General features: G+C 37.0%; 2 protein-coding genes across 2 annotated transcripts; one reads left to right on the forward strand and one right to left on the reverse strand.

Moving 5' to 3' along the window:
* Window positions 1–1,225: 1,225 nt before the first annotated feature.
* On the forward strand, window positions 1,226–16,333 carry LOC116289963 (UDP-glucuronic acid decarboxylase 1). The gene is made up of 19 exons (XM_089028659.1): window positions 1,226–1,369; window positions 1,738–1,783; window positions 2,997–3,054; window positions 3,483–3,538; window positions 5,540–5,612; window positions 6,103–6,168; window positions 6,690–6,742; window positions 6,869–6,930; window positions 8,169–8,233; window positions 8,760–8,859; window positions 9,488–9,495; window positions 9,890–10,003; window positions 10,237–10,303; window positions 11,108–11,160; window positions 11,232–11,275; window positions 11,719–11,779; window positions 12,222–12,279; window positions 12,455–12,558; window positions 13,032–16,333. The coding sequence occupies exons 1-19, from the start codon at window positions 1,285–1,287 to the stop codon at window positions 13,119–13,121; spliced, it is 1,263 nt and encodes a 420-aa protein (XP_088884785.1). The 5' UTR covers window positions 1,226–1,284; the 3' UTR covers window positions 13,122–16,333.
* Window positions 15,502–23,746, reverse strand: LOC116289965 (serine/threonine-protein kinase 24). The gene is made up of 12 exons (XM_031696924.2): window positions 23,469–23,746; window positions 23,106–23,185; window positions 22,843–22,993; window positions 21,045–21,101; window positions 20,657–20,765; window positions 20,031–20,188; window positions 19,439–19,624; window positions 18,305–18,453; window positions 17,836–17,938; window positions 17,336–17,404; window positions 16,796–16,923; window positions 15,502–16,407 (listed from the first exon to the last, which is right to left on the reverse strand). Exons 1-12 carry the CDS (start codon window positions 23,484–23,486, stop codon window positions 16,401–16,403), a joined length of 1,215 nt encoding a protein of 404 aa, XP_031552784.1. The 5' UTR covers window positions 23,487–23,746; the 3' UTR covers window positions 15,502–16,400.
* Between the last annotated feature and the right edge of the window lie 19 nt (window positions 23,747–23,765).

Raw genomic sequence — 23,765 nt, forward strand, 5'->3', positions numbered from 1 at the left:
GGTGAGGCCGGACTGACAAACGATACGTTTTGCTTGAGTACTGATGACGTCATTGATGCTGAAGAATTGTAAACAAGTAGAAAAAAAATAACCATTTGCTATTATCGTTGAAGTACGACCCGTTTGCTGTCTCGCTCGCCTGACTAGCCATTTCAACGACAGCCACCAGAACGCTGCATTAAAAAACAACAACAATTTCTTGAGGGGGGTTTTAGACTGACTTAAAGATCTTAATCTCCTATTGAAAATGGAAAATATCCCCCCATTTATTGCAGTTCTGTGATTGACCGTCGCTGAAATACCGAGTCGACTAACATCAAACTTCGCGGGGTCGCACTTAAACGACAGCGCTTCTCAATCACGCGCTTGAAATCGTACAATTTGCCATCGTGACGAAGTAGCTTTTGGTGGACGTCAATCAATGCGTTTCCATGACATTCCATTGGCAACAGGCGTCCTTAATTCCCGATAATACTGGGAAACACTTTGATTGGCGTCCACCAAAACTCTATTATGGCTCGAAATTTTTCTTCACGATTTCGCGCGTGTGATTGAGAAACGCTGTAATGGTAGTAGCCGAATCAGAATCTTTTCACCGGCGATTTTCGTGCCAGTAGCTTTTCTAGTCAAGCCTTGCGCAAGATCTGAGGGTAACCAGATAAAACCGGCCCAATCCTACCCCGCATTTTAAGATTATTCTTATAAAAGATTGCGCACTTGCGCTCCTTTACAGTGGATACGAAGGTTATGTTTCAGTGGATTGAGGAGGGAGGGGGGGGGGGGGGGGGGGGGGGGGGGCTGTAAACTTTAGGAATGATCGCCTCTCACATCTTGAGTCTTGGCCCGGGGGGAAACTCAGGAAGAATTTGGACCTTGAGTGAAAATGCATACCCTGTTTATGACAAGAAGCTCGAAAAACCATACCCTGTTCAGCGGATCATCTCCGTATAGTTCATATATGGGAGTACCCCCCCCCCCCCCCCCCGGGAGTCTTGGGCTCAATTCCCATACTCAATCACATGTGAGTAGAGTTTGTTAGGTCTCTCCCTTGATTCGAGGGTTTATCTCCGGATTCACTGATTTTCCTTCCCTTCACAAAACCTCACATGCTATAAAATTCCAACCGTGCCCTGGTCTTCCATCTGTTGAATAATTACATAGATTGGGCTACCTTTGTTTTCTTATTGGTCAGCGGCTATAGTCATTTTGAACAAAAGAACCAGGAACCAAGAATAAAATGAAAATATCGTGAACAGATAAAACTCCATCAACAGTAAAACAATCATGACAATTAGTATAAGTGCCTTTGCGTTCGTTCAACGACGTGTTAAGGTTTTAATAATCCTTCTTCTGATTACTGTTTTAGTTGGTAAGTACATTTATTGAAGACTAAAGTTCAAAGTCATTATGTCACGTAACCCTTTCAAATATTTTTATCAAAACAATTAAAAAACTATGATTTAGATAAAAATTCCTTTACTTAGATATCCGGGTATTCTGGCTATTATTTCGGCGATTTATTTTCATTGCTTAAGTTCTCATACTGTCTTGAGAGTAAAATTTTATAAATTTAAAAGGTTTAGAGAAGTTTACATATCTTGATTTTTTGTTTGTGACATTATAACATGTCTTATCCCAGAAATGATCTTAGTAAATAGACCATTAATGCTAACATTATTAATGAATTACGAAGTACAATGTGTATATATGAACCAGCACTGTCTTGTTCTATTTCAGCCTGTTGGGCAGTTAACCGTAGGAATGAAACAATACCAGTAGCAAGGTAAGTAGAGAAATTATTACCTGAAATAGCTGGGTTGACTATATCCCAGGATAAATAGATTGTGTAGTTCCAAAAATTTTTTAAGACACCCCCCTACCCCCCCCCCCAGAAATTTCAATTTTCTTCCATACAAACTCTGTAATTTTTGTTCTTTTTCTGACCCCCCTACTCTTATTGACAATTATGTCACATGAAATGAAACTATGAATTGAATCTATTGGATCCTACTATCGAAGAATCTTGAACTTCTCTCTTGAATCGCAGCTATAGTTACACCTGTTTTTCTGATAGCCAATGGATGGACCGCATAATGAAAGGGGTTGCTCACCAATAGCATATGTTACCTCACATTACTCTGAGCATACACTCAATTAAAGAGCTGAGACTGAAATGGCACATGGGAAATTACATAATTATATTATAATTTATTCATTTGCACCATCCATGCAGTCGGTTTAGAATGCCAAATGCATATTAAAAACAGTGGATGATGCCACGGGTCGCCGGTCACAGCATGCATCTAATTAACGTACTTCCCATGTACCATTTTGGTCTCAGCTTCTATGTTCTATGTTTCTGAACCCGACAACGATTCTTCGATTGAGTGTATACTGACACATATAGATACAGTTGCCACACATATATTGCCCTAGGATACATTGCTGCACATGAGCTATTGACCTGTGCAATATTTCATCAAGGATCAACCAGGGATTGGAGAATACGCAGTTACTGAGCAAACTTCTCTGACTTTTAAAATACCATTAATAGTTTTTAGTAAAAATACACAGGTGATTATTGAAAATCTCACTCACTAATTGGTCGAGAAACTCACACTATCACACAATAATCACCTCCAGTGATAATCCAAAATGGTGGCCAGCAGCTTTTGTTGCTGTTACCAGAAAAAAACGTGTCTTTTATCTTCTTTTTTTTCTTTTTTTGAAAGAATCACCTGTGTATTTATACTAAAACAATTATTTGCCTCAGCCTCAGTAAATATCAGGGAATATTACCTCGCTGCTCGAAGACTCGGGTATCGGTAAATATTCCCGGATATGTACTTTGCCTTCGCAAATAATTGTTAAATAAGTAATTCATAAAATGTTTACTTGCTCCCTGATCTGCTCCTATTATTTCAAAACTTAATTAAAAAAATTTGCACTAGAATGAGCAATTTATTTTTATCTAGATTTTGCTTTTTACTTTTTAGGATATCAAAGAAAATAATAGAACAAATAAAAAAAGAAATGGAAAGTCATAATATTGAAGTAAGTTGAACTCTGTCGTCATAGTTGATGGTTGTTTTACAATAGTACTGACAGTAAATATATCTAGAGGCCTGGACTGTTATATAATTTTACAATATATGGTAATAAACATATTATAGTTGCGTTAAGCCTTTTGTTCCCAGAAAACTTTTAAGAGACATTTTACAGCAATTTTCAAATGAATGCTAACTTGCTACAAGGTACACGCTGCAATCTTTTTTTATATGCTGCTGTCAATCAGTTGGAAAAAAGTTTTGACAGGGGACGGACAGCAAAAAAACAAATTCCAGCGCGCAAATAATTGCAACTACTGAGTTTATGGAATATTTAAAATGTAATTAACCATTATTCTACTCTGTCCAAAGTGATTATAATATAATTTTTTATGTAATTTATTGATAATCGTATCTTCTTTCAACTTTGCTCAGATGTTCAGAGATGCCTTAAAACCAATAGACCTCCGACTTGCAGCAGTAGAAAAAAGGTTAGTTTATGTGTAACAAATTATAGGGCATTTGAGATCAACCTGCACTGCATTGTAAGGTTTCAGTGTGGGTTTGATAAGGTGTACAGGTATGTCAAATGGTTGGTGAGTGGTTGATAAGGTGTTCAGACATGTCAAATGGTTGGTGAGTGGTTGATAAGGTGTTCAGACATGTCAAATGGTTGGTGAGTGGTTGATAAGGTGTACAGGTATGTCAAATGGTTGGTGAGTGGTTGATAAGGTGTACAGGTATGTCAAATGGTTGGTGAGTGGTTGATAAGGTGTACAGACATGTCAAATGGTTGGTGAGTGGTTGGTAAGGTGTTCAGACATGTCAAATGGTTGGTGAGTGGTTGGTAAGGTGTTCAGACATGTCAAATGGTTAGTGAGTGGTTGATAAGGTGTTCAGACATGTCAAATGGTTGGTGAGTGGTTGATAAGGTGTACAGGTATGTCAAATGGTTGGTGAGTGGTTGATAAGGTGTTCAGACATGTCAAATGGTTGGTGAGTGGTTGATAAGGTGTTCAGACATGTCAAATGGTTGGTGAGTGGTTGATAAGGTGTACAGGTATGTCAAATGGTTGGTGAGTGGTTGATAAGGTGTACAGGTATGTCAAATGGTTGGTGAGTGGTTGGTAAGGTGTTCAGACATGTCAAATGGTTGGTGAGTGGTTGGTAAGGTGTTCAGACATGTCAAATGGTTGGTGAGTGGTTGGTAAGGTGTTCAGACATGTCAAATGGTTAGTGAGTGGTTGATAAGGTGTTCAGACATGTCAAATGGTTGGTGAGTGGTTGATAAGGTGTACAGGTATGTCAAATGGTTGGTGAGTGGTTGGTAAGGTGTTCAGACATGTCAAATGGTTAGTGAGTGGTTGATAAGGTGTTCAGACATGTCAAATGGTTGGTGAGTGGTTGATAAGGTGTACAGGTATGTCAAATGGTTGGTGAGTGGTTGATAAGGTGTCCAGACATGTCAAATGGTTGGTGAGTGGTTGGTAAGGTGTTCAGACATGTCAAATGGTTGGTGAGTGGTTGGTAAGGTGTTCAGACATGTCAAATGGTTAGTGAGTGGTTGATAAGGTGTTCAGACATGTCAAATGGTTGGTGAGTGGTTGATAAGGTGTACAGGTATGTCAAATGGTTGGTGAGTGGTTGATAAGGTGTCCAGACATGTCAAATGGTTGGTGAGTGGTTGATAAGGTGTTCAGACATGTCAAATGGTTGGTGAGTGGTTGATAAGGTGTTCAGACATGTCAAATGGTTGGTGAGTGGTTGATAAGGTGTACAGGTATGTCAAATGGTTGGTGAGTGGTTGGTAAGGTGTTCAGACATGTCAAATGGTTGGTGAGTGGTTGGTAAGGTGTTCAGACATATCAAATGGTTAGTGAGTGGTTGATAAGGTGTTCAGACATGTCAAATGGTTGGTGAGTGGTTGATAAGGTGTTCAGACATGTCAAATGGTTGGTGAGTGGTTGATAAGGTCTCCAGACGGCTACTCATGGTCACAGGCCAAATTAGTTTTAGCTCCATCATACCTTGTTTCACATCATTTGCTGAAATGACTGGCATAGCAAAGTTAACATGTTTTGACCAGAACAGTTCAAATTCCAAGGACTTGCTTTTATTTTAAGCCCTGGGTCAGTAATTTAACAGTAAATTAACAGTGAGGTGCTGGTAACATAATGGTAAGGTATTTGTTTTTACAAGTGGTCAATAATGTGTTGGTACAGGTCTTAAAATAATGGCCGATCAGTGGCTGGTCACTATCACATACCAAAGATGTTGGTAAGCGGTCGACCATCTGCTTACTGACACCTTAGCATACAGCATCAATGGTTGATCACAGTAGCCAATTACAGTTAATGTTGTCACTAAATTGTTAATGATTCATATCATTAAATCCTGGCTATTAACATTAATTGAACCATTCTATAGTGTTGTTAAATATTTGTTCAGTGTAAATTTATACAATCTAATGAACTGTATAGTTTGTTTGACAGATTACATGAAAATGGTCAAAAGAAATATCTTCCTGTAAAGTATTTAGCAGAAGCAGACCGCAAGAGAATATTAGTAAGTGGTAGAACTTTACTTGCTAGCCTAGTTCTACACAGATGTCATTTGTAGGGTTATTTAATTCAGGGCACAGATAGACCTCTTTTGCTACGGCATAATGTTTTGCCCATTTCAGACTGTGTGTCATTCCCGAGATTATCATCTCTTTGTTAAATGGTCGAACATGAGAAGACACATAAATAATGATACATTCAACTCATTCAAAGAATCATAATCTCAAGGGAAAATATAATAAACTCCAAAGGTAAAGAGTCTATTGAATTTGAATTTAGCATGTTGGGCTGTACATATAGAAAAAAAACTCGAGAACCCAGAGAAAAAACCTTGACTTGAGAGTAGTAGATACCAACCTATAAAAAAGAATTTTACTCACATGTGATTCCACGTCCAGAAATTTTTTTTGAAACTTGAGACTCAAGAGGCAAGGCAAATTAATGCACTACCCCTTGGTACACCACCCTTGATTCATTGAAAAATGTTTTTACAGATTACAGGTGGTGCCGGGTTTGTTGGCTCTCATCTTACAGATGCATTAATGATGTTAGGACATGAGGTAGATTACATTATCATTAATTTATTAATTTATTGATAATAATAAAAACAACGAATAAAACAAATTTTTTGTGTGCTCCGTTTGGTAATAATGCACACTACAGGAAGTGATGTGAGCACAAAGGAAGAGTGCTGTTGGATTTTTGCTATATTATTGAATGCAGAACACATTAATTGTTTTATTATGTAGGAAGAAAAAAATCTGAATTAGTTTTCAATGCTGTTTTCTTTTCAATTGTTTGCAAAATTGACTGTGCGCTCGACTTGGAGTGCATCAGCAACTGTACTGCTCTGTTCACTAATAAAGCACAGTTCTCACCAATCCCAAAAAGCATAATCTAAACTATATAATGAAAAAATAATATAGCATCTTTCCATGCTCAGAGTAGTTTTCAATGACATTTTTCTTGTACATTTTGGCAATGTTGCCTGCATGCCTACTGCAATTGACATTTCAACCATGCTCCCTTCACTAATTCACACAACACTGTCATATAATTTGTTGTTTCAAATTCATTTCAGGTTACAGTAGTTGACAACTACTTCACTGGGAGAAAACAAAATGTTGAACATTGGTAAAGAAAATGCTAAAATAATGTCAACATTGTGTGTCAATAGTATAAATGAATAAGAGTGAATATTTTAATTGGTGCTATATATTATGTCTTCATGGTGATGTTTTTGTCCTGATAATTTTTCAGGATAGGTCATGAAAACTTTGAATTAATTAACCATGACGTGGTAGAACCATTGCTGATTGAAGGTAAGATGAAAGTAAGATGAAAGGCAAAAATCTTAGTTGTTTGTTTCTCATAATCTGAAATCCTTTTCTTGCCTTGTGAAGTCATTAGTTACTTCCTTGCTTACATTTCCTTCTTTCCTTTCCTTTCCTCTCCTCTCCTCTCCTCTCCTCTCCTCTCCTCTCCTCTCCTCTCCTCTCCTCTCCTCTCCTCTCCTCTCCTCTCCTCTCCTCTCCTCTCCTCTCCTCTCCTCTCCTCTCCTCTCCTCTCCTCTCCTCTCCTCTTCTCTCCTCTCCTCTCTAAGGAATTTTATGAATATGAAATTTATCTGGATAATATTCAAAATTTTGAGCAAAGAAGGCAGTTCACCAAATTTAGAATTAGTAATCATAAATTAGCTATCGAAACAGGCAGATACAACAACCAAAATATATCAAACGATCAACGTATCTGTTTATTCTGTACGAACGATGAAGTTGAAACAGAAATACATATGTTGTGTAACTGTCCTCTTTATAATCAAATTCGCCGACGATTTTTTGATATGATAGAACCTGAAATATCTGTTGACAATTTTAAAGATCTTAACATAATTCGTAACTTAATGATCTCTACCAATGACAAGGTTATTTTTTATTTTCCTAAGTTTATATACAAATGCTTCATTCTTAGGAATGAATCATAATAATTGATGTAATGTATTAATGATTACTTTTGATAAATTTATCTTTGATTATTATTACCATTCAATTAAGATTTTAGTATATTTGTAATACTCATACCTATTTTTTTTAAATATGTTACTTTACATATAGATATATATAGATATAGATATATAGATATTTTTCTTATTACAATGTGTTTGTAAAATATAACAACAAAAAAATCCCTGTTAATGTTCAATGCTTTAGCAATACCTGTAAATTGTAGGTCATGCCAATAAAGCTATTTCAAACCTCTCCTCTCCTCTCCTCTCCTCTCCTCTCCTCTCCTCTCCTCTCCTCTCCTCTCCTTTCCTTTCCTTTCCTTTCCTCTCCTTTCCATTGCATTGCCTTACTTTTCTTTCCGCTCCTTCCTTCTTTTTTCTTTTATTTTGTTTACTCTCCTTTCTTTGCTTTCCATTGCTTTTATTCCCTTCCCTTTTCTATATTTTCACTTGCTTTGCTTTCTTTTACTTCCTTTTCATTACTTTGAATGTGATTTCAAATGCTGCATTGAAACAAAAAGTTCAAATTATTAATCAGTCATGTTTTGTTTGCAGTCGATCAGATCTACCACTTGGCATCACCTGCTTCTCCACCTAATTATATGTACAACCCTATTAAGGTACTATATAGATAACAATAAAGTATTAAACAAATTTACATGATGCAGTCTCTGTGTGCTGCAATTCCTGTGGGGTGCGGTCCCTGTATGATGCAGTCTGTGTGTGATGCAGTCTCTGTGTGATGCAGTAGTCCTTGTGTGATGCAGTCCTTGTGTGGTGCAGTCCCTGTATGATGCAGTCCGTGTGTGATGCAGTCCCTGTGTGATGCAGTAGTCCCTGTGTGATGCAGTCCCTGTGTGGTGCAGTCCCTGTATGATGCAGTCCTTGTGTGATGCAGTCCCTGTATGATGCAGTCCGTGTGTGATGCAGACCCTGTGTGATGCAGTAGTCCCTGTGTGATGCAGTCCCTGTGTGATGCAGTAGTCCATGTGTGATGCAGTCCCTGTGTGATGCAGTCTCTGTGTGCTGCAGTTCCTGTGTGGTGCAGCCCCTGTGTGGTGCAGTCCCTGTGTGATGCAGCCCCTGCGTGGTGCAGTAGTCCCTGTGTGTTGATTGACAATGAATTAAAACATTATTTTGATGCAGACTATCAAGACAAATGCAATAGGTACATTGAATATGCTTGGCTTGGCTAAAAGAGTACATGCAAGGCTACTCTTAGCTTCAACCAGTGAGATTTATGGAGGTTGGTCATGCTTTATTTTCTACCCATCCCAACTACCCTTAGTACCCCACCCTGACGACATGACCACACTGTAGTATATAGCAGGGATCCCACAGTAGTACTACATCCTCACCCAGCAGCACCCTACCCTGAGCATGCTGTACTCCACCCTGATCACACTGTACCTTAACCTCACCCAGCAATACACCATCCTCACCCAGCAGCACCTTACCCTGACCACCCTGTACCCTACCCTGATCACACTGTACCCTACCTTGACCCAGCAATACACCATCCTCACCCAGCAGCACCTTACCCTGACCACCCTGTACCCTGCCCTGATCACACTGTACCCTAACCTGACCCAGCAATACACCATCCTCACCAAGCATCACCCTACCCTGACCATACTGCAACCTACCTTGACCCAGCAGTACTCCATCCCCATCCAACAGCATCCCACCCTGACCACATTGTACCCTACCCTGACCCAGTAGTACTTCATCCTCACCCAGCTAACCCCACCCTGAGCACAATTGTACCCCATCCTGTCCACATTGTACCCCTCCCTGTCCACATTGTACCCCACCTTAACCCATTGTTCTTTTCTTTTCCTTGTGCTTCATGGTTTCTTTACATCACCAAACAGATCCAGAAGTAAGTAGTAAACCACCTTTGATATAACATGTAATTATTTTCAGAAAAAGATTAGAACTAATTCTTCGGTATAAAAACTTCTACTTTTTATGCGTTTATGATATCTGCTGTTTTTGATAACAATACTCACATTTTAAAGACTGTAGACTGCATATCTTGCTATACTCTCCTATTTAAGCTTCCTCCCTACCCTGTTGCCCTCATGGCTGCAGTCCGCACCACACTATTGTTATATAAAAGTCCTTCAAATCAAATCAGTAAGATGGGGATGGCACATCTTTTGTGATCATCAGTCGTTCTGTCCTGCACCATGAGAAGCAACCTCTCATGAATATCTCAGGCAACCGCTGCATTGAATTTCATTTATTTAAGTTGAATTAATTTGTCTCCATAGCAACATCCGCAAAATGAGGATTACTGGGGTCATGTGAATCCTATCGGTCCAAGAGCGTGCTATGACGAAGGCAAGAGAGTTGCAGAAACTATGTGTTATGCCTATGCAAAACAGGTAACATCTGGGGTTATTACTACTTACAAAATCCTGAAGCCTGAAACCCATTTATAAATGTATGAGTGAGAAACGATACATAGAGGTTATCAATCGGCTAAGCATCTCATACGGCTGTGTATTTTTACGAGTCAATGAGTATTTTGGTGAGCCTTTAGGCAAAGGCTCCTAAAATACAAGTGACAAGTAAAAATTATTTATTATTTAAACGCTCAAACTTTTGTTCACGGTAGGAGGGTGTGGAGGTTCGAGTGGCTCGAATATTCAACACCTTTGGTCCTAGGATGCACATGAGTGATGGTGAGTTTGAGGTAGTAAGGATATTATAGTAAACTAGATATCAATCTATCAGCTGGAAGGGTAAATGTAGGATGGGGTTTGTGGGGGGAGGGGGGGGGGGGCTCACATGCAATCTTGAAGCAGACTGCATGAGAGGCTAGTTAGTCGCTAGTCAGTGTAGAACGATAGTTATTCAAATTGGTTGCCATATTTCGATACGGTTTCTCATACTCATGAATATTTAATGAGGAGAAAACAAAGCAAATCACTACTGTGACGGTGGTTTGGAAATGTGTTCTTAATTTGCATTAAATTTCGTAAACTTTTTCTTTGATTTTTTCCAAGAAATATTCATGAGTATGAGAAGTAATACTTCAAACATGCGAGAGAGGTCTTCCTCTGATTTCCAAACACCTCAAAGTCAGTTAAAAAAACTCGGCTGCGCCTTGTTTTTTCAACTCACTTTTCAATGTTTGGAAATCGGAGGAAGAACTCTCTTGCGTGTTTGAAATATTACATATGAAACAGCCTCTGAGCTAATGTAAGTCAGGCCTTGGCTACCCTTGAACAACCACCAGGGCAGGGCTAACTCACAGATCAAAACCTCTGGACTGATCTAAGTCAGGGCACGGCTAACTCACAGATAGAACCCTGAAACAACCTCTGGGCTGATCTAAGTCAGGGCACGGCTAACTAACAGATCAAAACCTCTGCACTGATCTAAGTTACGTGTCATTTTGACTCAATCTGGAGTCTAGATCTTTTCTTTGGGGGTACTACTGTGGTCACCCTGGTGGTTAGAAAACATTTCTCTTTTTTTCGCAGGTCGTGTAGTTAGTAACTTTATTATGCAGGCTCTACAAGAGAAACCGCTGACCGTAAGTAAGGCGTTTCCCATCCCTACATTATTCCATTTGTTCATCCATTGACAATATATTTTTCTTGGCAGGTTTATGGCTCAGGAAAACAGACCAGATCTTTTCAATATGTCAGGTAATAGTTTTTCAGTGGTTACTTGTTTCTACAACATCAAAAAATACTCTATTTTCGCGAGTTCTCTTTTGCCTTGTTGCTCGATTTGGTGTAGAATATTCATGCATTCTAGTGAAGGTCCGTGGAATTTCAAAGTGTTTGTATTGTTGAAGTTGTGAATCATTTACTTTATCGTTGGTATTTGTAAATGTTTTGACGCTAGAACGACTGTATTCGGTACGAATTTTGCAAAAATTGTCTATAATAATGGCATTGCAAATCAATATAACCCTTGCAGCACGACGGAATCAATGCAGCTCAATTTGGAGGACAAAACAATAGGTTTCCAATTGTCAGGAGATTAAAAATCTTTGGTTTTGCCCTCCAAATTGAGCTGCTTTGACGTCACATACAAGGGGTCTATAACTTGACGTTCCTGTTAATTTATAATTGTATTTTTGCAGTGATTTGGTTAACGGTTTAATATTGCTTATGAACTCCAACTATTCCAAGCCAATCAATATCGTAAGTCAATACTATTTGTTTGCTTCTCTCTTCTTAGCTCTTTTATCTGGTCCCAGTTGTACAAATCCTGGATAGCGCTATCCGGCGGATATATCCTTGTCCAGTGGATAAGTCGATGCTGTTATCCAATAAATGTATCCACTGGATAAGATTTACCCATCGGATAGCGCTATCCAGGCTTGGTACAACCAGGCCCTGTTCTTCATTAGGTCATCATTTGAATAGACCTCGTTAGCACAGGAGCAATGTTTTCCCATTTCAGACCACTTGTCACTCTCCTGAGAATAATATTCTTTGTTTGAGTTGTATCCATATTCATGTATCTTGTGTGCATCTGTTCAACAAAGAAATGATAATCAATGGAATGACACGTGGCCTGGCTCAAAGTAAGGAGGTCTAATCTACTGCATTTCAAACTTTGTTTGTTTGTTTATTCGTTTAGGGGAACCCTGATGAACACTCAATTATGGAATTTGCTCAAATTATTAAACACGCCATTGGTAGGTTAACCATGAAAGCATTTACGTCGCTGTTGCTATGAAAACAGTTTCAAATTAAACAAATCTGACGTGTTCCAGTCGAGTAATGTCATTGGACGCTACTTGCAGTAATGGATATGAATCCGCTGAAACTAGCCAATCAAAACCTAACATCAATGTCACGTGATCTTTTCAGGAGGCAGCGCACCAATCATCAACGAGCATGAGAAGGAAGATGACCCCCAACGAAGAAAGCCTGATATTTCACGAGCTCGAAAATACTTGGGCTGGAAACCAGAGGTAAGAAAAATTCTGTCATTACACCAGGGCCATTCACAACCCTTCATACATTGGTTCACTAGTCACACACACAAGGCATTCAATCCAGGATGCGACGTTTTTATGATGACTCATCTTCTCTCCCACTTTTAGACTCACATACGACACCGAGCTCAGCGGGACTCGAACTCGGGTCGCATTGGTGGGAGGCGAGCGCTCTCACCGCTACGCCACCCGTGCTTCCCGCAATCCGCGACCCTAGTTAAGCTAAGCCTGAAGCTGATCAGAGCAGTGTTGTGTATTGCTGGTTTTCAACCATTCACAAGAGAATTAAATAACAAAAGACACGGTGGCCATGTTGGAGGATATAACATAAGAATTCAGTTGATAATTCTTTTGTTAAGTTCCTCCAACATGGCCGCCGTGAAAACCATCAATATTATAAATATAACACTTTTGTCCCTGACTCCCTCTAAAACGATTTCTTTCTTCAGGTTCCTCTGCCAATTGGAATCAATAGGACGATCGAATACTTTAAAAGAGAGCTTAGAAAATCCAAAAAATCCAAATTAACTGATTTATAGAAAATTCAGTGATATGATAAATAGAGGATATTACATGGGCGTGCGGAGATACGAAATTTATCTTCGAGTGTTGAAAAGATCTCTCACGAGTGAGCGCAGGGAATGAGCCGGTGAGAGATTTTCAACACGAGAAGATAAATTGCGTATCTCCAAGCGCCCATGTAATATTCTGTTTATTATATAATTATCAATGAAGTATGTTTTGGCTTTTTCAGACAATTCTTTCCGTGTATTTTGAATAGCCATCGCAATGGTGTTATTTTCACACGTGAAAATAACATGTTATTTTCACATGTGAAGATATCAATTTTTCGAAATAGAGAAAAATAGATATTTCATTGGTAATTATATAATAAAGCCATTTATCTAATGTATTCCAAAAACTATAAAAATGCATATTTTAACACATCAAACATTCACCAACATTGAAGTTAAATTTTTTTAAAAAATAGCTAGAGCAACATCATAACGTTATTATACTATATATTGGATTGGTTATCATTCATGGTCCCCCCCCTTAGATAATAGCGAACCAATCACCGTTGCAGCAGTTTTCCCAGTGGAATTAAAATCTTGTCTCCCAAACAACTACACAGTATCTATTTTAAAGAGTACTACAAGGATGACGAGACAATTTTCAGTTCATTTTCGCAGGGCAGTAGACTATTGAAACAATTTATAATCCATTTTCCGAGATCAGAGTTTTAAATTCTGAGATATTCTAGATAATTTGGGACATAGCAACGTTAACTTAAAAAAACTTGTCGTCGCTAATCACCTCCGCAAATAGTACAGCAGTGGGGCAACTCAACGGGGTCGAACTGAAAGCATGTGAAGGTGCCTCTGGCAGTCGCTATACAGTCCATGTAACTAAGGGGAGCAGAACCAAGAATTGATAAGCGGGGCTGGTGCGAAACGAGATATAAATTTTACTGAAGACCCATCAATAAGTGACCAAACCCTTATATGCGTATGCATAAAAAAACGGTTTTGATTGACTAGATTCAGCGGATTTATATGATAGTGATGTTAGGTTTTGATTGGCTAGATTCAGTGGATTTATATGATAGTGACGGTTTACGCTCGTGACGTATTTCCGGTAAAAGGAAAAACGGCATCAAAAGTGTTAGTATAGGAAATCGCACAATCTTCTCGTACAATTCGGAATTTATAGGTACGAGTGATGTTTTGAAAGTTTTCAAATTGGAGTTCAATTTGAGAACTTTCAAAACATCACGAGTATCTATAAATTCCGAATTGTACGAGAAGATTGTGCGATTTTTTGTTTATAATACGCTCAACGAAATTGTGCAACTCAATTGGGACTCTACAGAGTACAATTTAGGATATAATCGTACTCAGTCCTCTTGTCCAATCAGAATCGAGTAATTTTGTTGAGTGTATTACAATACCAATAATTATTTTACTAATAGCTTACTGCTATATATATATCTTTGAATCATATATATCTTTGAATGGTACATACTCTATAATTCTATTTATGCAGAATTTACTAGAGTGCATACCATATATTCGTGAATAGGTTAAATGACAAAATTGAACAAATTAGTTCTACGCTTTGCAAATCTACGGTCTACTGAGGCCTACTAAACTTACTATTTTAAAATGTGTGCAATTTCTAACAAGTTTTTCACTGTTATATGGTATGCACTCTATACCGTTGTAAAAGAAATTGAAGAGTTTTTAACCGTTATTTAAAATAGCAAACATTGCAAATTATCTAATTAAAGGCTTGTTCAGTTTAGTAAAAAAAGGGCAAAGTCTTCTGTAGTTATAGCATAGCAATTAACCTGGGTAGCTTTGACATGACGATTCCTTAATAACATGCATTATGAGGCACCTTTAGTAATCTGATGACGTTTAGAACACTTGTAGTGATGGCACGATTTCGTAAACGAAGCAGAAGTGACGATCTTATGAGAAGCACTAGTATGGATTATCACAAGACTGGAAAGAAACAAGAGGACAGCTTTTAGGTAGGTTTCTCTGATTGGGTATTCAGATCACTAGTAATCTCCCCCCACACTCTGATTGGGTATCCAGATCACTAGCAATCATCCCCTGCATTCTGATTGGGTATTCAGATCACTAGCAATCATCCCCTGCATTCTGATTGGGTATTCAGATCACTAGTGATTTTCCCCTGGACTCTGATATTATCGAATATTTTAATAGAATGCTGCGCTTGGAATAGTTGGTATAAATATTTATCAAACAGTAACTTTAAAGCCACTCTGAAAATCATCAATATTTTTTCTGGCATCAAGCACACAGGGATCCCAACCATCAAGATTATTGTCATTTTGAAACTCAAGTCATTGAATATTGCTACCAAAAGACAAATCAATAGACAGATACATAACAGATAAAACAATTATTTATGATTATCGATGATACGAAAGATTACAAGAAATACTCTATCAGTACATATCTAATGTGTCTTTTGCAAAAGTCATATCAAACAGACTTTTGTGTCTGATGCTCAATCATTAGTTGATGATGGAGCAAAAATATAGAAAACCTTAGGTGGACAGTTGGTGTGTCATTAGCTATTTACATGTAGTAGTTGTAATAAGAATTTCTAAGTGCCACCTTGGTTAACTTTGTAATGAAACACATTTTGATGATTCTCTTGAAAATGTAGGAGAGTCTTAACTTCAATTAATCCAGTTAAAAAATATGAATTATTGCAGGGCTTAAAGTTATGGCTGAACATTAGACAATGTCCGGCCAGAACTGGGACTTGTCTGGTCAAATCTTTGCCTTGCTGGTCATTTTGACTAGTAACGTTGACCCAGAAATGAGGTATGACAAAAACTAATTTGGCTTGTCATCTTGACCGGCAACTGATCAGCAATTATCTCAAGCCCTGCGGTGATGGATGGCAGTTTTCTATCGTTTTTGCAATGAGTATAGTAAGAAAATATACAATAGCCTGATAGAATAATCAACATGTTATCATGTATCTGATATCTGTTATCTCTGCAGGACTCTTCCTTGTCTGTGCTTTAGTTTCATGTGGTGATTGAAGGAAAGAGGTTTTAAACATTAAACATAAGAATATCCTGCAATCCTGCAGAGGGGGCTTACAAATGATCTCTACTTTACAAATGATTTTTCTGTGTTTGGGTCTATTCTAGATAGCCATATATTTGTAGTGCTCTGATTAAAAAAGTGATGAGCAGTCTTTATTTCAGTCTAGTAATGATTCTAGCCTTGATTTGTAATGACATGGAGGTGACTTGACCACCAAGATTGCTACAATCTGAAATACACACAGAAAAAAACGTATATCAAAACTGAACAACAGATTTCATCCCTGCATCAGATGTTTGTGTAGTTACTCCTTATCTGATTTTAAAAAACAACTAAGAACAAATCGAGGATGCAGGCCTTGAAACACAACCTCAGGGAAGTAAGATTACAGTATGATTTACTGACAAGATGTATTTGTTGTGTTATATTTGAGTGTTATTTATTGTTTGTTTCAGCTGAATCCTTCTACTCTAGTTTTCAGGGATTGCTGAGCACGTTTTAAAGTGAAGGAGGGGGCACTTCTTTCTGTTTCAATCAAACTAAGACAAAATGATGTGTCATTTCTATAAAAAAGCCCTCCTGGCTCTGCCATACCTGCACAGCAGCCTACTACTAACCTTGTGGTTCTTTCAACAATTTTCTGCACTATTCTGTCATTAATACCCGGCACCTTCTCTTCAGCTGCGTTCAAAGCTTCTTGTATATCATTTAATACATTCCCTTGTGAACCATATTTTGAAGCAAGCTGTAACATGAGAAAATGAAAAACATCTTAGCATACATGAATTACGACATAAGGCAAATCATGGGATGTTACTCATATCTAAAAGTATCTTTCCTCTATGATATTGAACGACATCATTTTTATGACACCCTGTAACAGCTTTATTGCAGTCATTTTCTCACACAGCTTTGAAGGAAGAAATGATTACTTTTCATGAGTGTAAGAGCAAATGACAAGACAAAATGACACAGTCAACATAGTCAAAAATTGATGATGTCCTGAAGCAGCCAATAAAAAGAGTAGAGACGTGACATCACAGTCACAGCATCAAACATGAATATACTTGCTTAAATATGCAATGCACAATGTGTTGCTTAAATGGTTTAATTGTGTTGCAAGTGTGAGCTAGATGGATCATATAGAAAGAACAAACCTCCGATAAAACTGGTGCGAAAACATTATTTAAACATCTAGAGACAGGACGCTTTGCTTTTGCAGGTTCCTAAGATAACAAAAACACCAATTACTTGTTAGTATGATACATGTACATGTAAATTCCATTTACTGTTCTCGTAAACAATATTTAGACATTCACATACTAATAAGTTATGATTTGATTATAATATACAAACCAAAGTAAATGGCTAGACCAGGTGGCTACATGTAGGTATTAGATCCCTTTATAAATAAGTATACTTTACGACCAACTAATTCTTCTGTGAGATTTGCTCCACACACACTACCACTACATTCATAATTTACAACACAAAACTCATGTCGTGTGTTGATTTTTATGGAGGGAGGGAAAACCAGAGAACCTGGAGGAAAGCCATCCAACGAAAGTTTCTAACTCAAAAGTGGCTCAGAAAATAAAAAGATGCTTTAAGTCACCTAAGCATGTGTGTAGTACAAATGTTGCTTGTGATTACTTACAGCCTGCTTTGAATCTTTTGATACTACTTCTCCATTTTCATCACTTTCATTGGGTTTTACCCTTATCGTAGAGAATATCCAATCATCAGAATCATCTTTATCTCTAAATCATATCAGAGTAACAAATTAGCAAGGATGTCTAGAACTGCCCATTTATTCTTTCCAAAAGAGAACAAGGTTTCAAGGTGATATTATAGATTTTTTTTGGATAAACTGCTTGCCATGTGTCATTCCCTTGAGAAAATGATTCTTTGTTTATATTCATGTGTCTTCGCATTCACAACCATTAAACAAAGAAATGATACTCTAGGTAATGACATGTCGTCTGAAATGGGAAAACATTACACCAAAGGTAGAGGGTCCATTTGGGGTGGCACAACAAGCTTCTCAATACCACTAAGACCACTCCCCATGCATTAAAAAAATACAACCAAATTAAAATAAAAATGACAATTATGTAGGGACATACCCATCACTGTCGTCCCCTGAACTGCTATCATCTTCATCACCGTGGTTTTGTTTCCATCTTTTATATCGTTCTATTAATTCAACCAAATAACTATTCTTTTTTGCAGTTCTAATGAATCTATGTTTTAGAAGCTCTTTTGCAGTTGGTCTCTGAAAAGCAATATGCACACAAGTTATTTTAGTGTTTAAAGAAAAACATATAATAATAATAATAATTTATTGACTTATATTGCGCTGCTTCAATAAAATTATCAGCAGCGCATTACAATATATATGATATAAAATAAATCTAATCTAATTCACTAAAATCATAATATAAATAAATATTGTAATCACAATCAAAATTATATATAATAATAATATATATATATATACACATATACACACACACTCATATATATACATACATATATAATAATATTAGGAACTAATCTAAATGAAATACCAATAAAAATCATAAAAATATAACTATATACATAAAATAATATCATGTCCCAACTTTGTGGATGCTCTCTGGATTACATAATATATTTCAAATCACCTAATTGTATGCCAGGCTAAAAAACAAAGTTTTCAAATGACGCTTAAATGTGTTAATATCAGTTATTGCGCGCAATTCAAATGGAAGGTCATTCCAAAGTGCAGGCGCAGCTGCAACAAACAATATACCAGTATAACAACAGAATACTAACCAAAAAAAAACAGTTTAAATATACATGTGTAGAATAAATATGGTCAAAACTCTATCACATAATCTAAAGAAATGCCAGCTACATGCCAACTACATTGTAACACCTGAGCTAAAACATAATGGCTGGTCACAATGGCTGGCCACATTGGACTTATCAACATGTGACCATGCAGTCAATGTGACTGGTCAAGAGGAGTGGCCTAAGAGTTGTTTGGCTGGACAAGTGCTGGTTTTGGCCAGACATTGTCTGTTGACCAGGCATAATCTTAAGCTCGAAATGCAAATCCCTCTTGTCTCCAGCTGTCTCCACATCTCTCCCCAAGAAAAATATAGAAAAACATACCAGCTTTGAATCATACCCTCCACAAACATTAGAAATTCAAATCCCCTAGGGGCGATGAATATGAAAAAAAGGTGGCTTCAAGCTCAACCATTTCTACTCACATCATTTGGATCTTTATTTAGACACAATGAGACAAACTCTTTGAATGCTTTGCTGAAGTTGCCAGTGAGTTCAGGAGGATTGTTTTTGGGGATCAAGAAGAGTACTCTCATTGGATGAAGGTCTGAGTTGGGTGGCTCTCCTTTAGCCAACTCTATAGCAGTGATTCCAAGGGACCAAATATCTGCCTACAATATAATATGCATGAATATATTTATTTTATCATCACTTTTTTTGTACTTACTCTAAATGAATGTCATAATCATTAAAAAGGGCAATCATGAGGCTGTTGGCAATGATGATAAAGCAGAAAATCATTATTATAGATCATTAGTGTGCTAGATTTTGCAGAGGGAGGAAATAACTGAAAAACCCCGAAAAAAAACCTAACAAAGCTAACAAACTCTACTCATAAAAATAAATAAATTAAATTTTTTTAAATGTGATGTTGAGACTGCAAATCAAACGAGAGACCCGACTGGTGAGAGGTGAGTGAACTATCACTACCCCACCCTTGATGATCATAATATCAGATGATATTCAGAGTACATTTTAGGATTGTTTAGTAGTGAATGATAATGCATAGAGCTTTACCTTGGAATCATAAGCAGATTGCTTTATGACTTCTGGTGCCATCCAGAATGGTGTGCCTACGAATGTATTTCTCTTGTTTAAGGTGTCTGTCAGTTGACCAGCAACACCAAAGTCAGCAAGTTTCACATCTCCTGTTTCAGACATTAGGACATTGGCAGCTGGAAAAAAATACACAAAATAAAAGAACATTTAATGAAAAGACAATATTAACATTTAAAAAAAAGAAAACACAGCTCAATAATCACTACATCAGCAAATATAGGTGTATATGTCTAACAATGTGTTTTCCTGATATTTCATAGGAAATTGTCCAAAAACTCTGTTTCCAGACAAGGACAAAACCAGTGCACTGGTTTATGATATATCTAAGAAATAACCCAATAGATCTTTTCCTAGATACAGTTCAGTGCTCAAGGAATCTAAATTTACTTGCCCGTAGTTTTTTTCTTATTGGACTACTGAACAATGAGAGATTCAAAGGTGCTGATCAAATCTTTGCCAAGCCGGTCATTTCAATTAGTAACCTTTAGCCAGAGTTGAGGTATAACTAAGCTAAAACTAATTTGACCTGTGATAGTGACTGGGGACTGATCCACCATTATTTTAAGCCCTGAGATGATGATTACCTTTGATGTCTCTGTGTAGCTTTTTCTCAGAGTGTAGATATTCCAGGCCTTTTAAAACCTCTCTTAGGATGGTAGCAATATAGAACTCTTCTATGGTACCAGCTTTCATCTAAAAAATATATTGGGATGTATTTAATCAAGGAAGTCCAGGATAAATGTTTAAAAAAAAATTTCTTTTGAAGATTACAATGTAATTCTGGAAAGAGGATGTTCAAATCAGTAAAACTGCAAAGAATCAAAGAAAACCTTTTCGAACTCATGTTATCTAGTTCAATGCATTGATAATTTCCTATAAATAAGGTATTATTCTGGCTATTGGTGTCTTTTTTTTGTATACACCCTGACCAAGACACAAACATTCAATAAACAGTACATGTATATTACTTACGAGATCCAGGGCAGACCCACCACCCAAATATTCCATTATAATCCATAACTTGGTTCTCTATAAACAACAACAACAAAAACTAGATTAGCAAAATGTGAATATGGTTCTACAGTAATCTATATACTTGAAACAAATCAGCTTTAGGAGATCTTACTATCATTACAGCATACAGAGGCCTAGCCAGGCTTTTCCCAAAGTGGTTAATACAACATATATACACACACAAATAAGACTATATTATACTATATTTCCATTATAAAATACAATGAACACTAACTGGCCTAATTTCTATACTATGGGGTAAAGCTGAGTATTGCACATGGAGACTAAAATCTTTTAAAATGTTTTTTTTCATTTTGCAGACTTCACTAGAGTTTGCGCTATTACAAAACCACATTCAAGAGAAGTTCTACAAACAAATAGCTGGAACATATTGCTTGATTGCTTAGCACAAGTGCTTCATTAACATCATCTAATAACATATGCCATTGTGAAAAATATTGGCTGACATACAATACATACTACTGCATAAAGTATTGAGCATGGTTGTTCAGAATACACTTAAGGCTAATTTAGAACAATTCTGATTGGCTTAGAAGTTATTTTAGGGTTTAAAAAAAATTAAATTTATAACAATGAATATGAATTCATAAACTTCCTCATTCAGTACTAGACCTGATATTGCACCTAATTTCTTTACAACATACATAATCATATTAGGATTTTGAATTCTAAACTTTTAGATAGGATGTGTTAGAATATTCTACAACTTTTAAGAGAGAGAGAAGACTTTGGACATTTAATTGTCTATTAGCTGCAAAAATTCGGTTTGCACTCAACATTTTTTGCCATTATTTAGGATTAAGTAACTCAATAAATAATAATTGGATGGTGGGGTGATTCTAAAATCAATATAGCATATCTTTTACGTAGTCATTTTCGTCAATCATACTATTTAGTCACTGCAAGTCAGTAAAAGTTTCCAAAACTATTTGTGTGGGAGGGATCTGTCATGTTTAATTATAACCCTTCTTATTCTTTCCATATAAATAATATATCGGAATAGCAATATATGCCTTAGCATGACCAACCACTGCAAAGAAAACATCGCGAGAGGGCATTACCTTGAGTTTCAAACAATGTCAACATACATCCATGACGACAAAGCTGTACACACACCAGCAGGAAATACAACTACTTTCTCAAAGAAATCCCTAGGATTTTACAAATCGTGCAATACAAGTTGTCGAATTGTTTGTCTTATTCCTCGACTACGATTATCTCGATCGACGACATAAACTTTTGTTCAATCGTAGTTTAATTAATGACCAAAATATCGCAAGGAGATCGAGAGAACTTCTGATCTTTAAATTCAAAAATAAAATGCCCATCCCTTCAAAGAATATATAAGTGTTCGATCTAAAAGTTGTCGACTACAAAACACCGCAGTATCAGATATCAAAGTTTTGAAAAAGGTTTCGATCTTTTGATTGTCATCAATGAGATTTTTCACCGATTTTCGGCATAAAGTCAAATCTACAGCACAACTCGATGTAAATATACACGATGTTTGCCCAACCCATAGGGCATACACACGAGAGAGGTAGGTAGGTAGGCTATATACGTCGTATTTAAACGAAAATTTTCAGAGCAAAAATATGAAGTTCGAAGACCTTCTACTAGAGACCAGAGGTTACCTTGATGAACACTTTGATAAAATATAAATGGAAAGGATTTGGTATGATTTCAGGTCGAAACGATCGTGAATAAGAGTGGTAGAAGAAGTATATATACTTACTTTTAAGTACGAGCCATGATATTTGGTTACGAAAGGACTATCACACTGAGACAAGACAGTAATTTCTTGTTGGATATCTTCAATTTCGTCTTCAGCTTCCTCCAAGTCTATTATTTTTATCGCCACCACTGCGTTCGTTTGGTTATCGATGCTAAATCAAAAAGCCTCATATTAGAACGTAATCATTAGCTATTAGAACTTACACAATACAGTCCTGTTAAAGCATGAGAAAGTGAAATAAAAACATGTTAAACTGTCTTTACCCCTTGAAAACTTCACCAAAAGATCCCTTGCCAATGCGATCAAGCTTTGAGAAGAGCTTCTCTGGATCAGCTTTCATGCCCTGAAAAAATAATTACAACAAACCCAGTCAACCCATTACATCCTGAATGTCATTTGAAAGACTTATTTAAGTCGAAAAAGTATAAGTCTTGACGTGAAAACCTTGGAATTTTCAAATAGAGTTCGTATATTTAGAGTGAAACTCGACAACAACAGAAGGTTATGAAGGTAGGGCTAAAACGGCGAGCTTTTTCACACTTTAAACACAAGAACAGTGAATGGTTTAGTAAAGATAACATACAGGAAGATAAAATACTTTAAGAGCATTTCTAGGCACAACATACCAAGTTGTTTGCTGCCATTCAGTAACAAAAACATTCGCAACCGGAACAAGACAACATCGACTCCAGAAACGTAAATTGTTGACTCCTGAAGACTTTGAGACGCCTTCAACAGCTTCTAGCTGCGCCAAACTCAAGTAGAAGTTGAACCATTATTCCATAATCATTAAGATGTCTCCTAAAGGCGAATATAATTAGAAGAAAGTCTATATTTTGAAGACGATTTTACTGTATAAAACTCGAGGAAACAAAATGTTGTACCGCCATGACATCGAAACGCGCTGCATTAGTGTACTCCAT

The sequence above is a fragment of the Actinia tenebrosa genome, unplaced genomic scaffold (assembly GCF_029948245.1).
Source record: "Actinia tenebrosa isolate PJP-AT-01 unplaced genomic scaffold, QUT_ActTen_1.0 PGA_scaffold0__85_contigs__length_37466705, whole genome shotgun sequence".
NCBI classification, from domain to species: Eukaryota; Metazoa; Cnidaria; class Anthozoa; order Actiniaria; family Actiniidae; genus Actinia; species Actinia tenebrosa.

What these genes read in the sequence shown, in the direction of transcription:
- LOC116289963 (XM_089028659.1), top strand. Translation starts at nt 1,285, where the DNA reads ATGACAATTAGTATAAGTGCCTTTGCGTTCGTTCAACGACGTGTTAAG. An exon ending in TCTGATTACTGTTTTAGTTG is followed by an intron (nt 1,370 to 1,737) that starts GTAAGTACATTT and finishes GTTCTATTTCAG; the next exon opens with CCTGTTGGGCAGTTAACCGT. An exon ending in AGATCTTTTCAATATGTCAG is followed by an intron (nt 11,276 to 11,718) that starts GTAATAGTTTTT and finishes GTATTTTTGCAG; the next exon opens with TGATTTGGTTAACGGTTTAA.
- LOC116289965 (XM_031696924.2), bottom strand. An exon ending in AATCTGCTTATGATTCCAAG is followed by an intron (nt 19,625 to 20,030) that starts GTAAAGCTCTAT and finishes ATTATATTGTAG; the next exon opens with GCAGATATTTGGTCCCTTGG. An exon ending in TCAGGGGACGACAGTGATGG is followed by an intron (nt 17,939 to 18,304) that starts GTATGTCCCTAC and finishes GATATGATTTAG; the next exon opens with AGATAAAGATGATTCTGATG.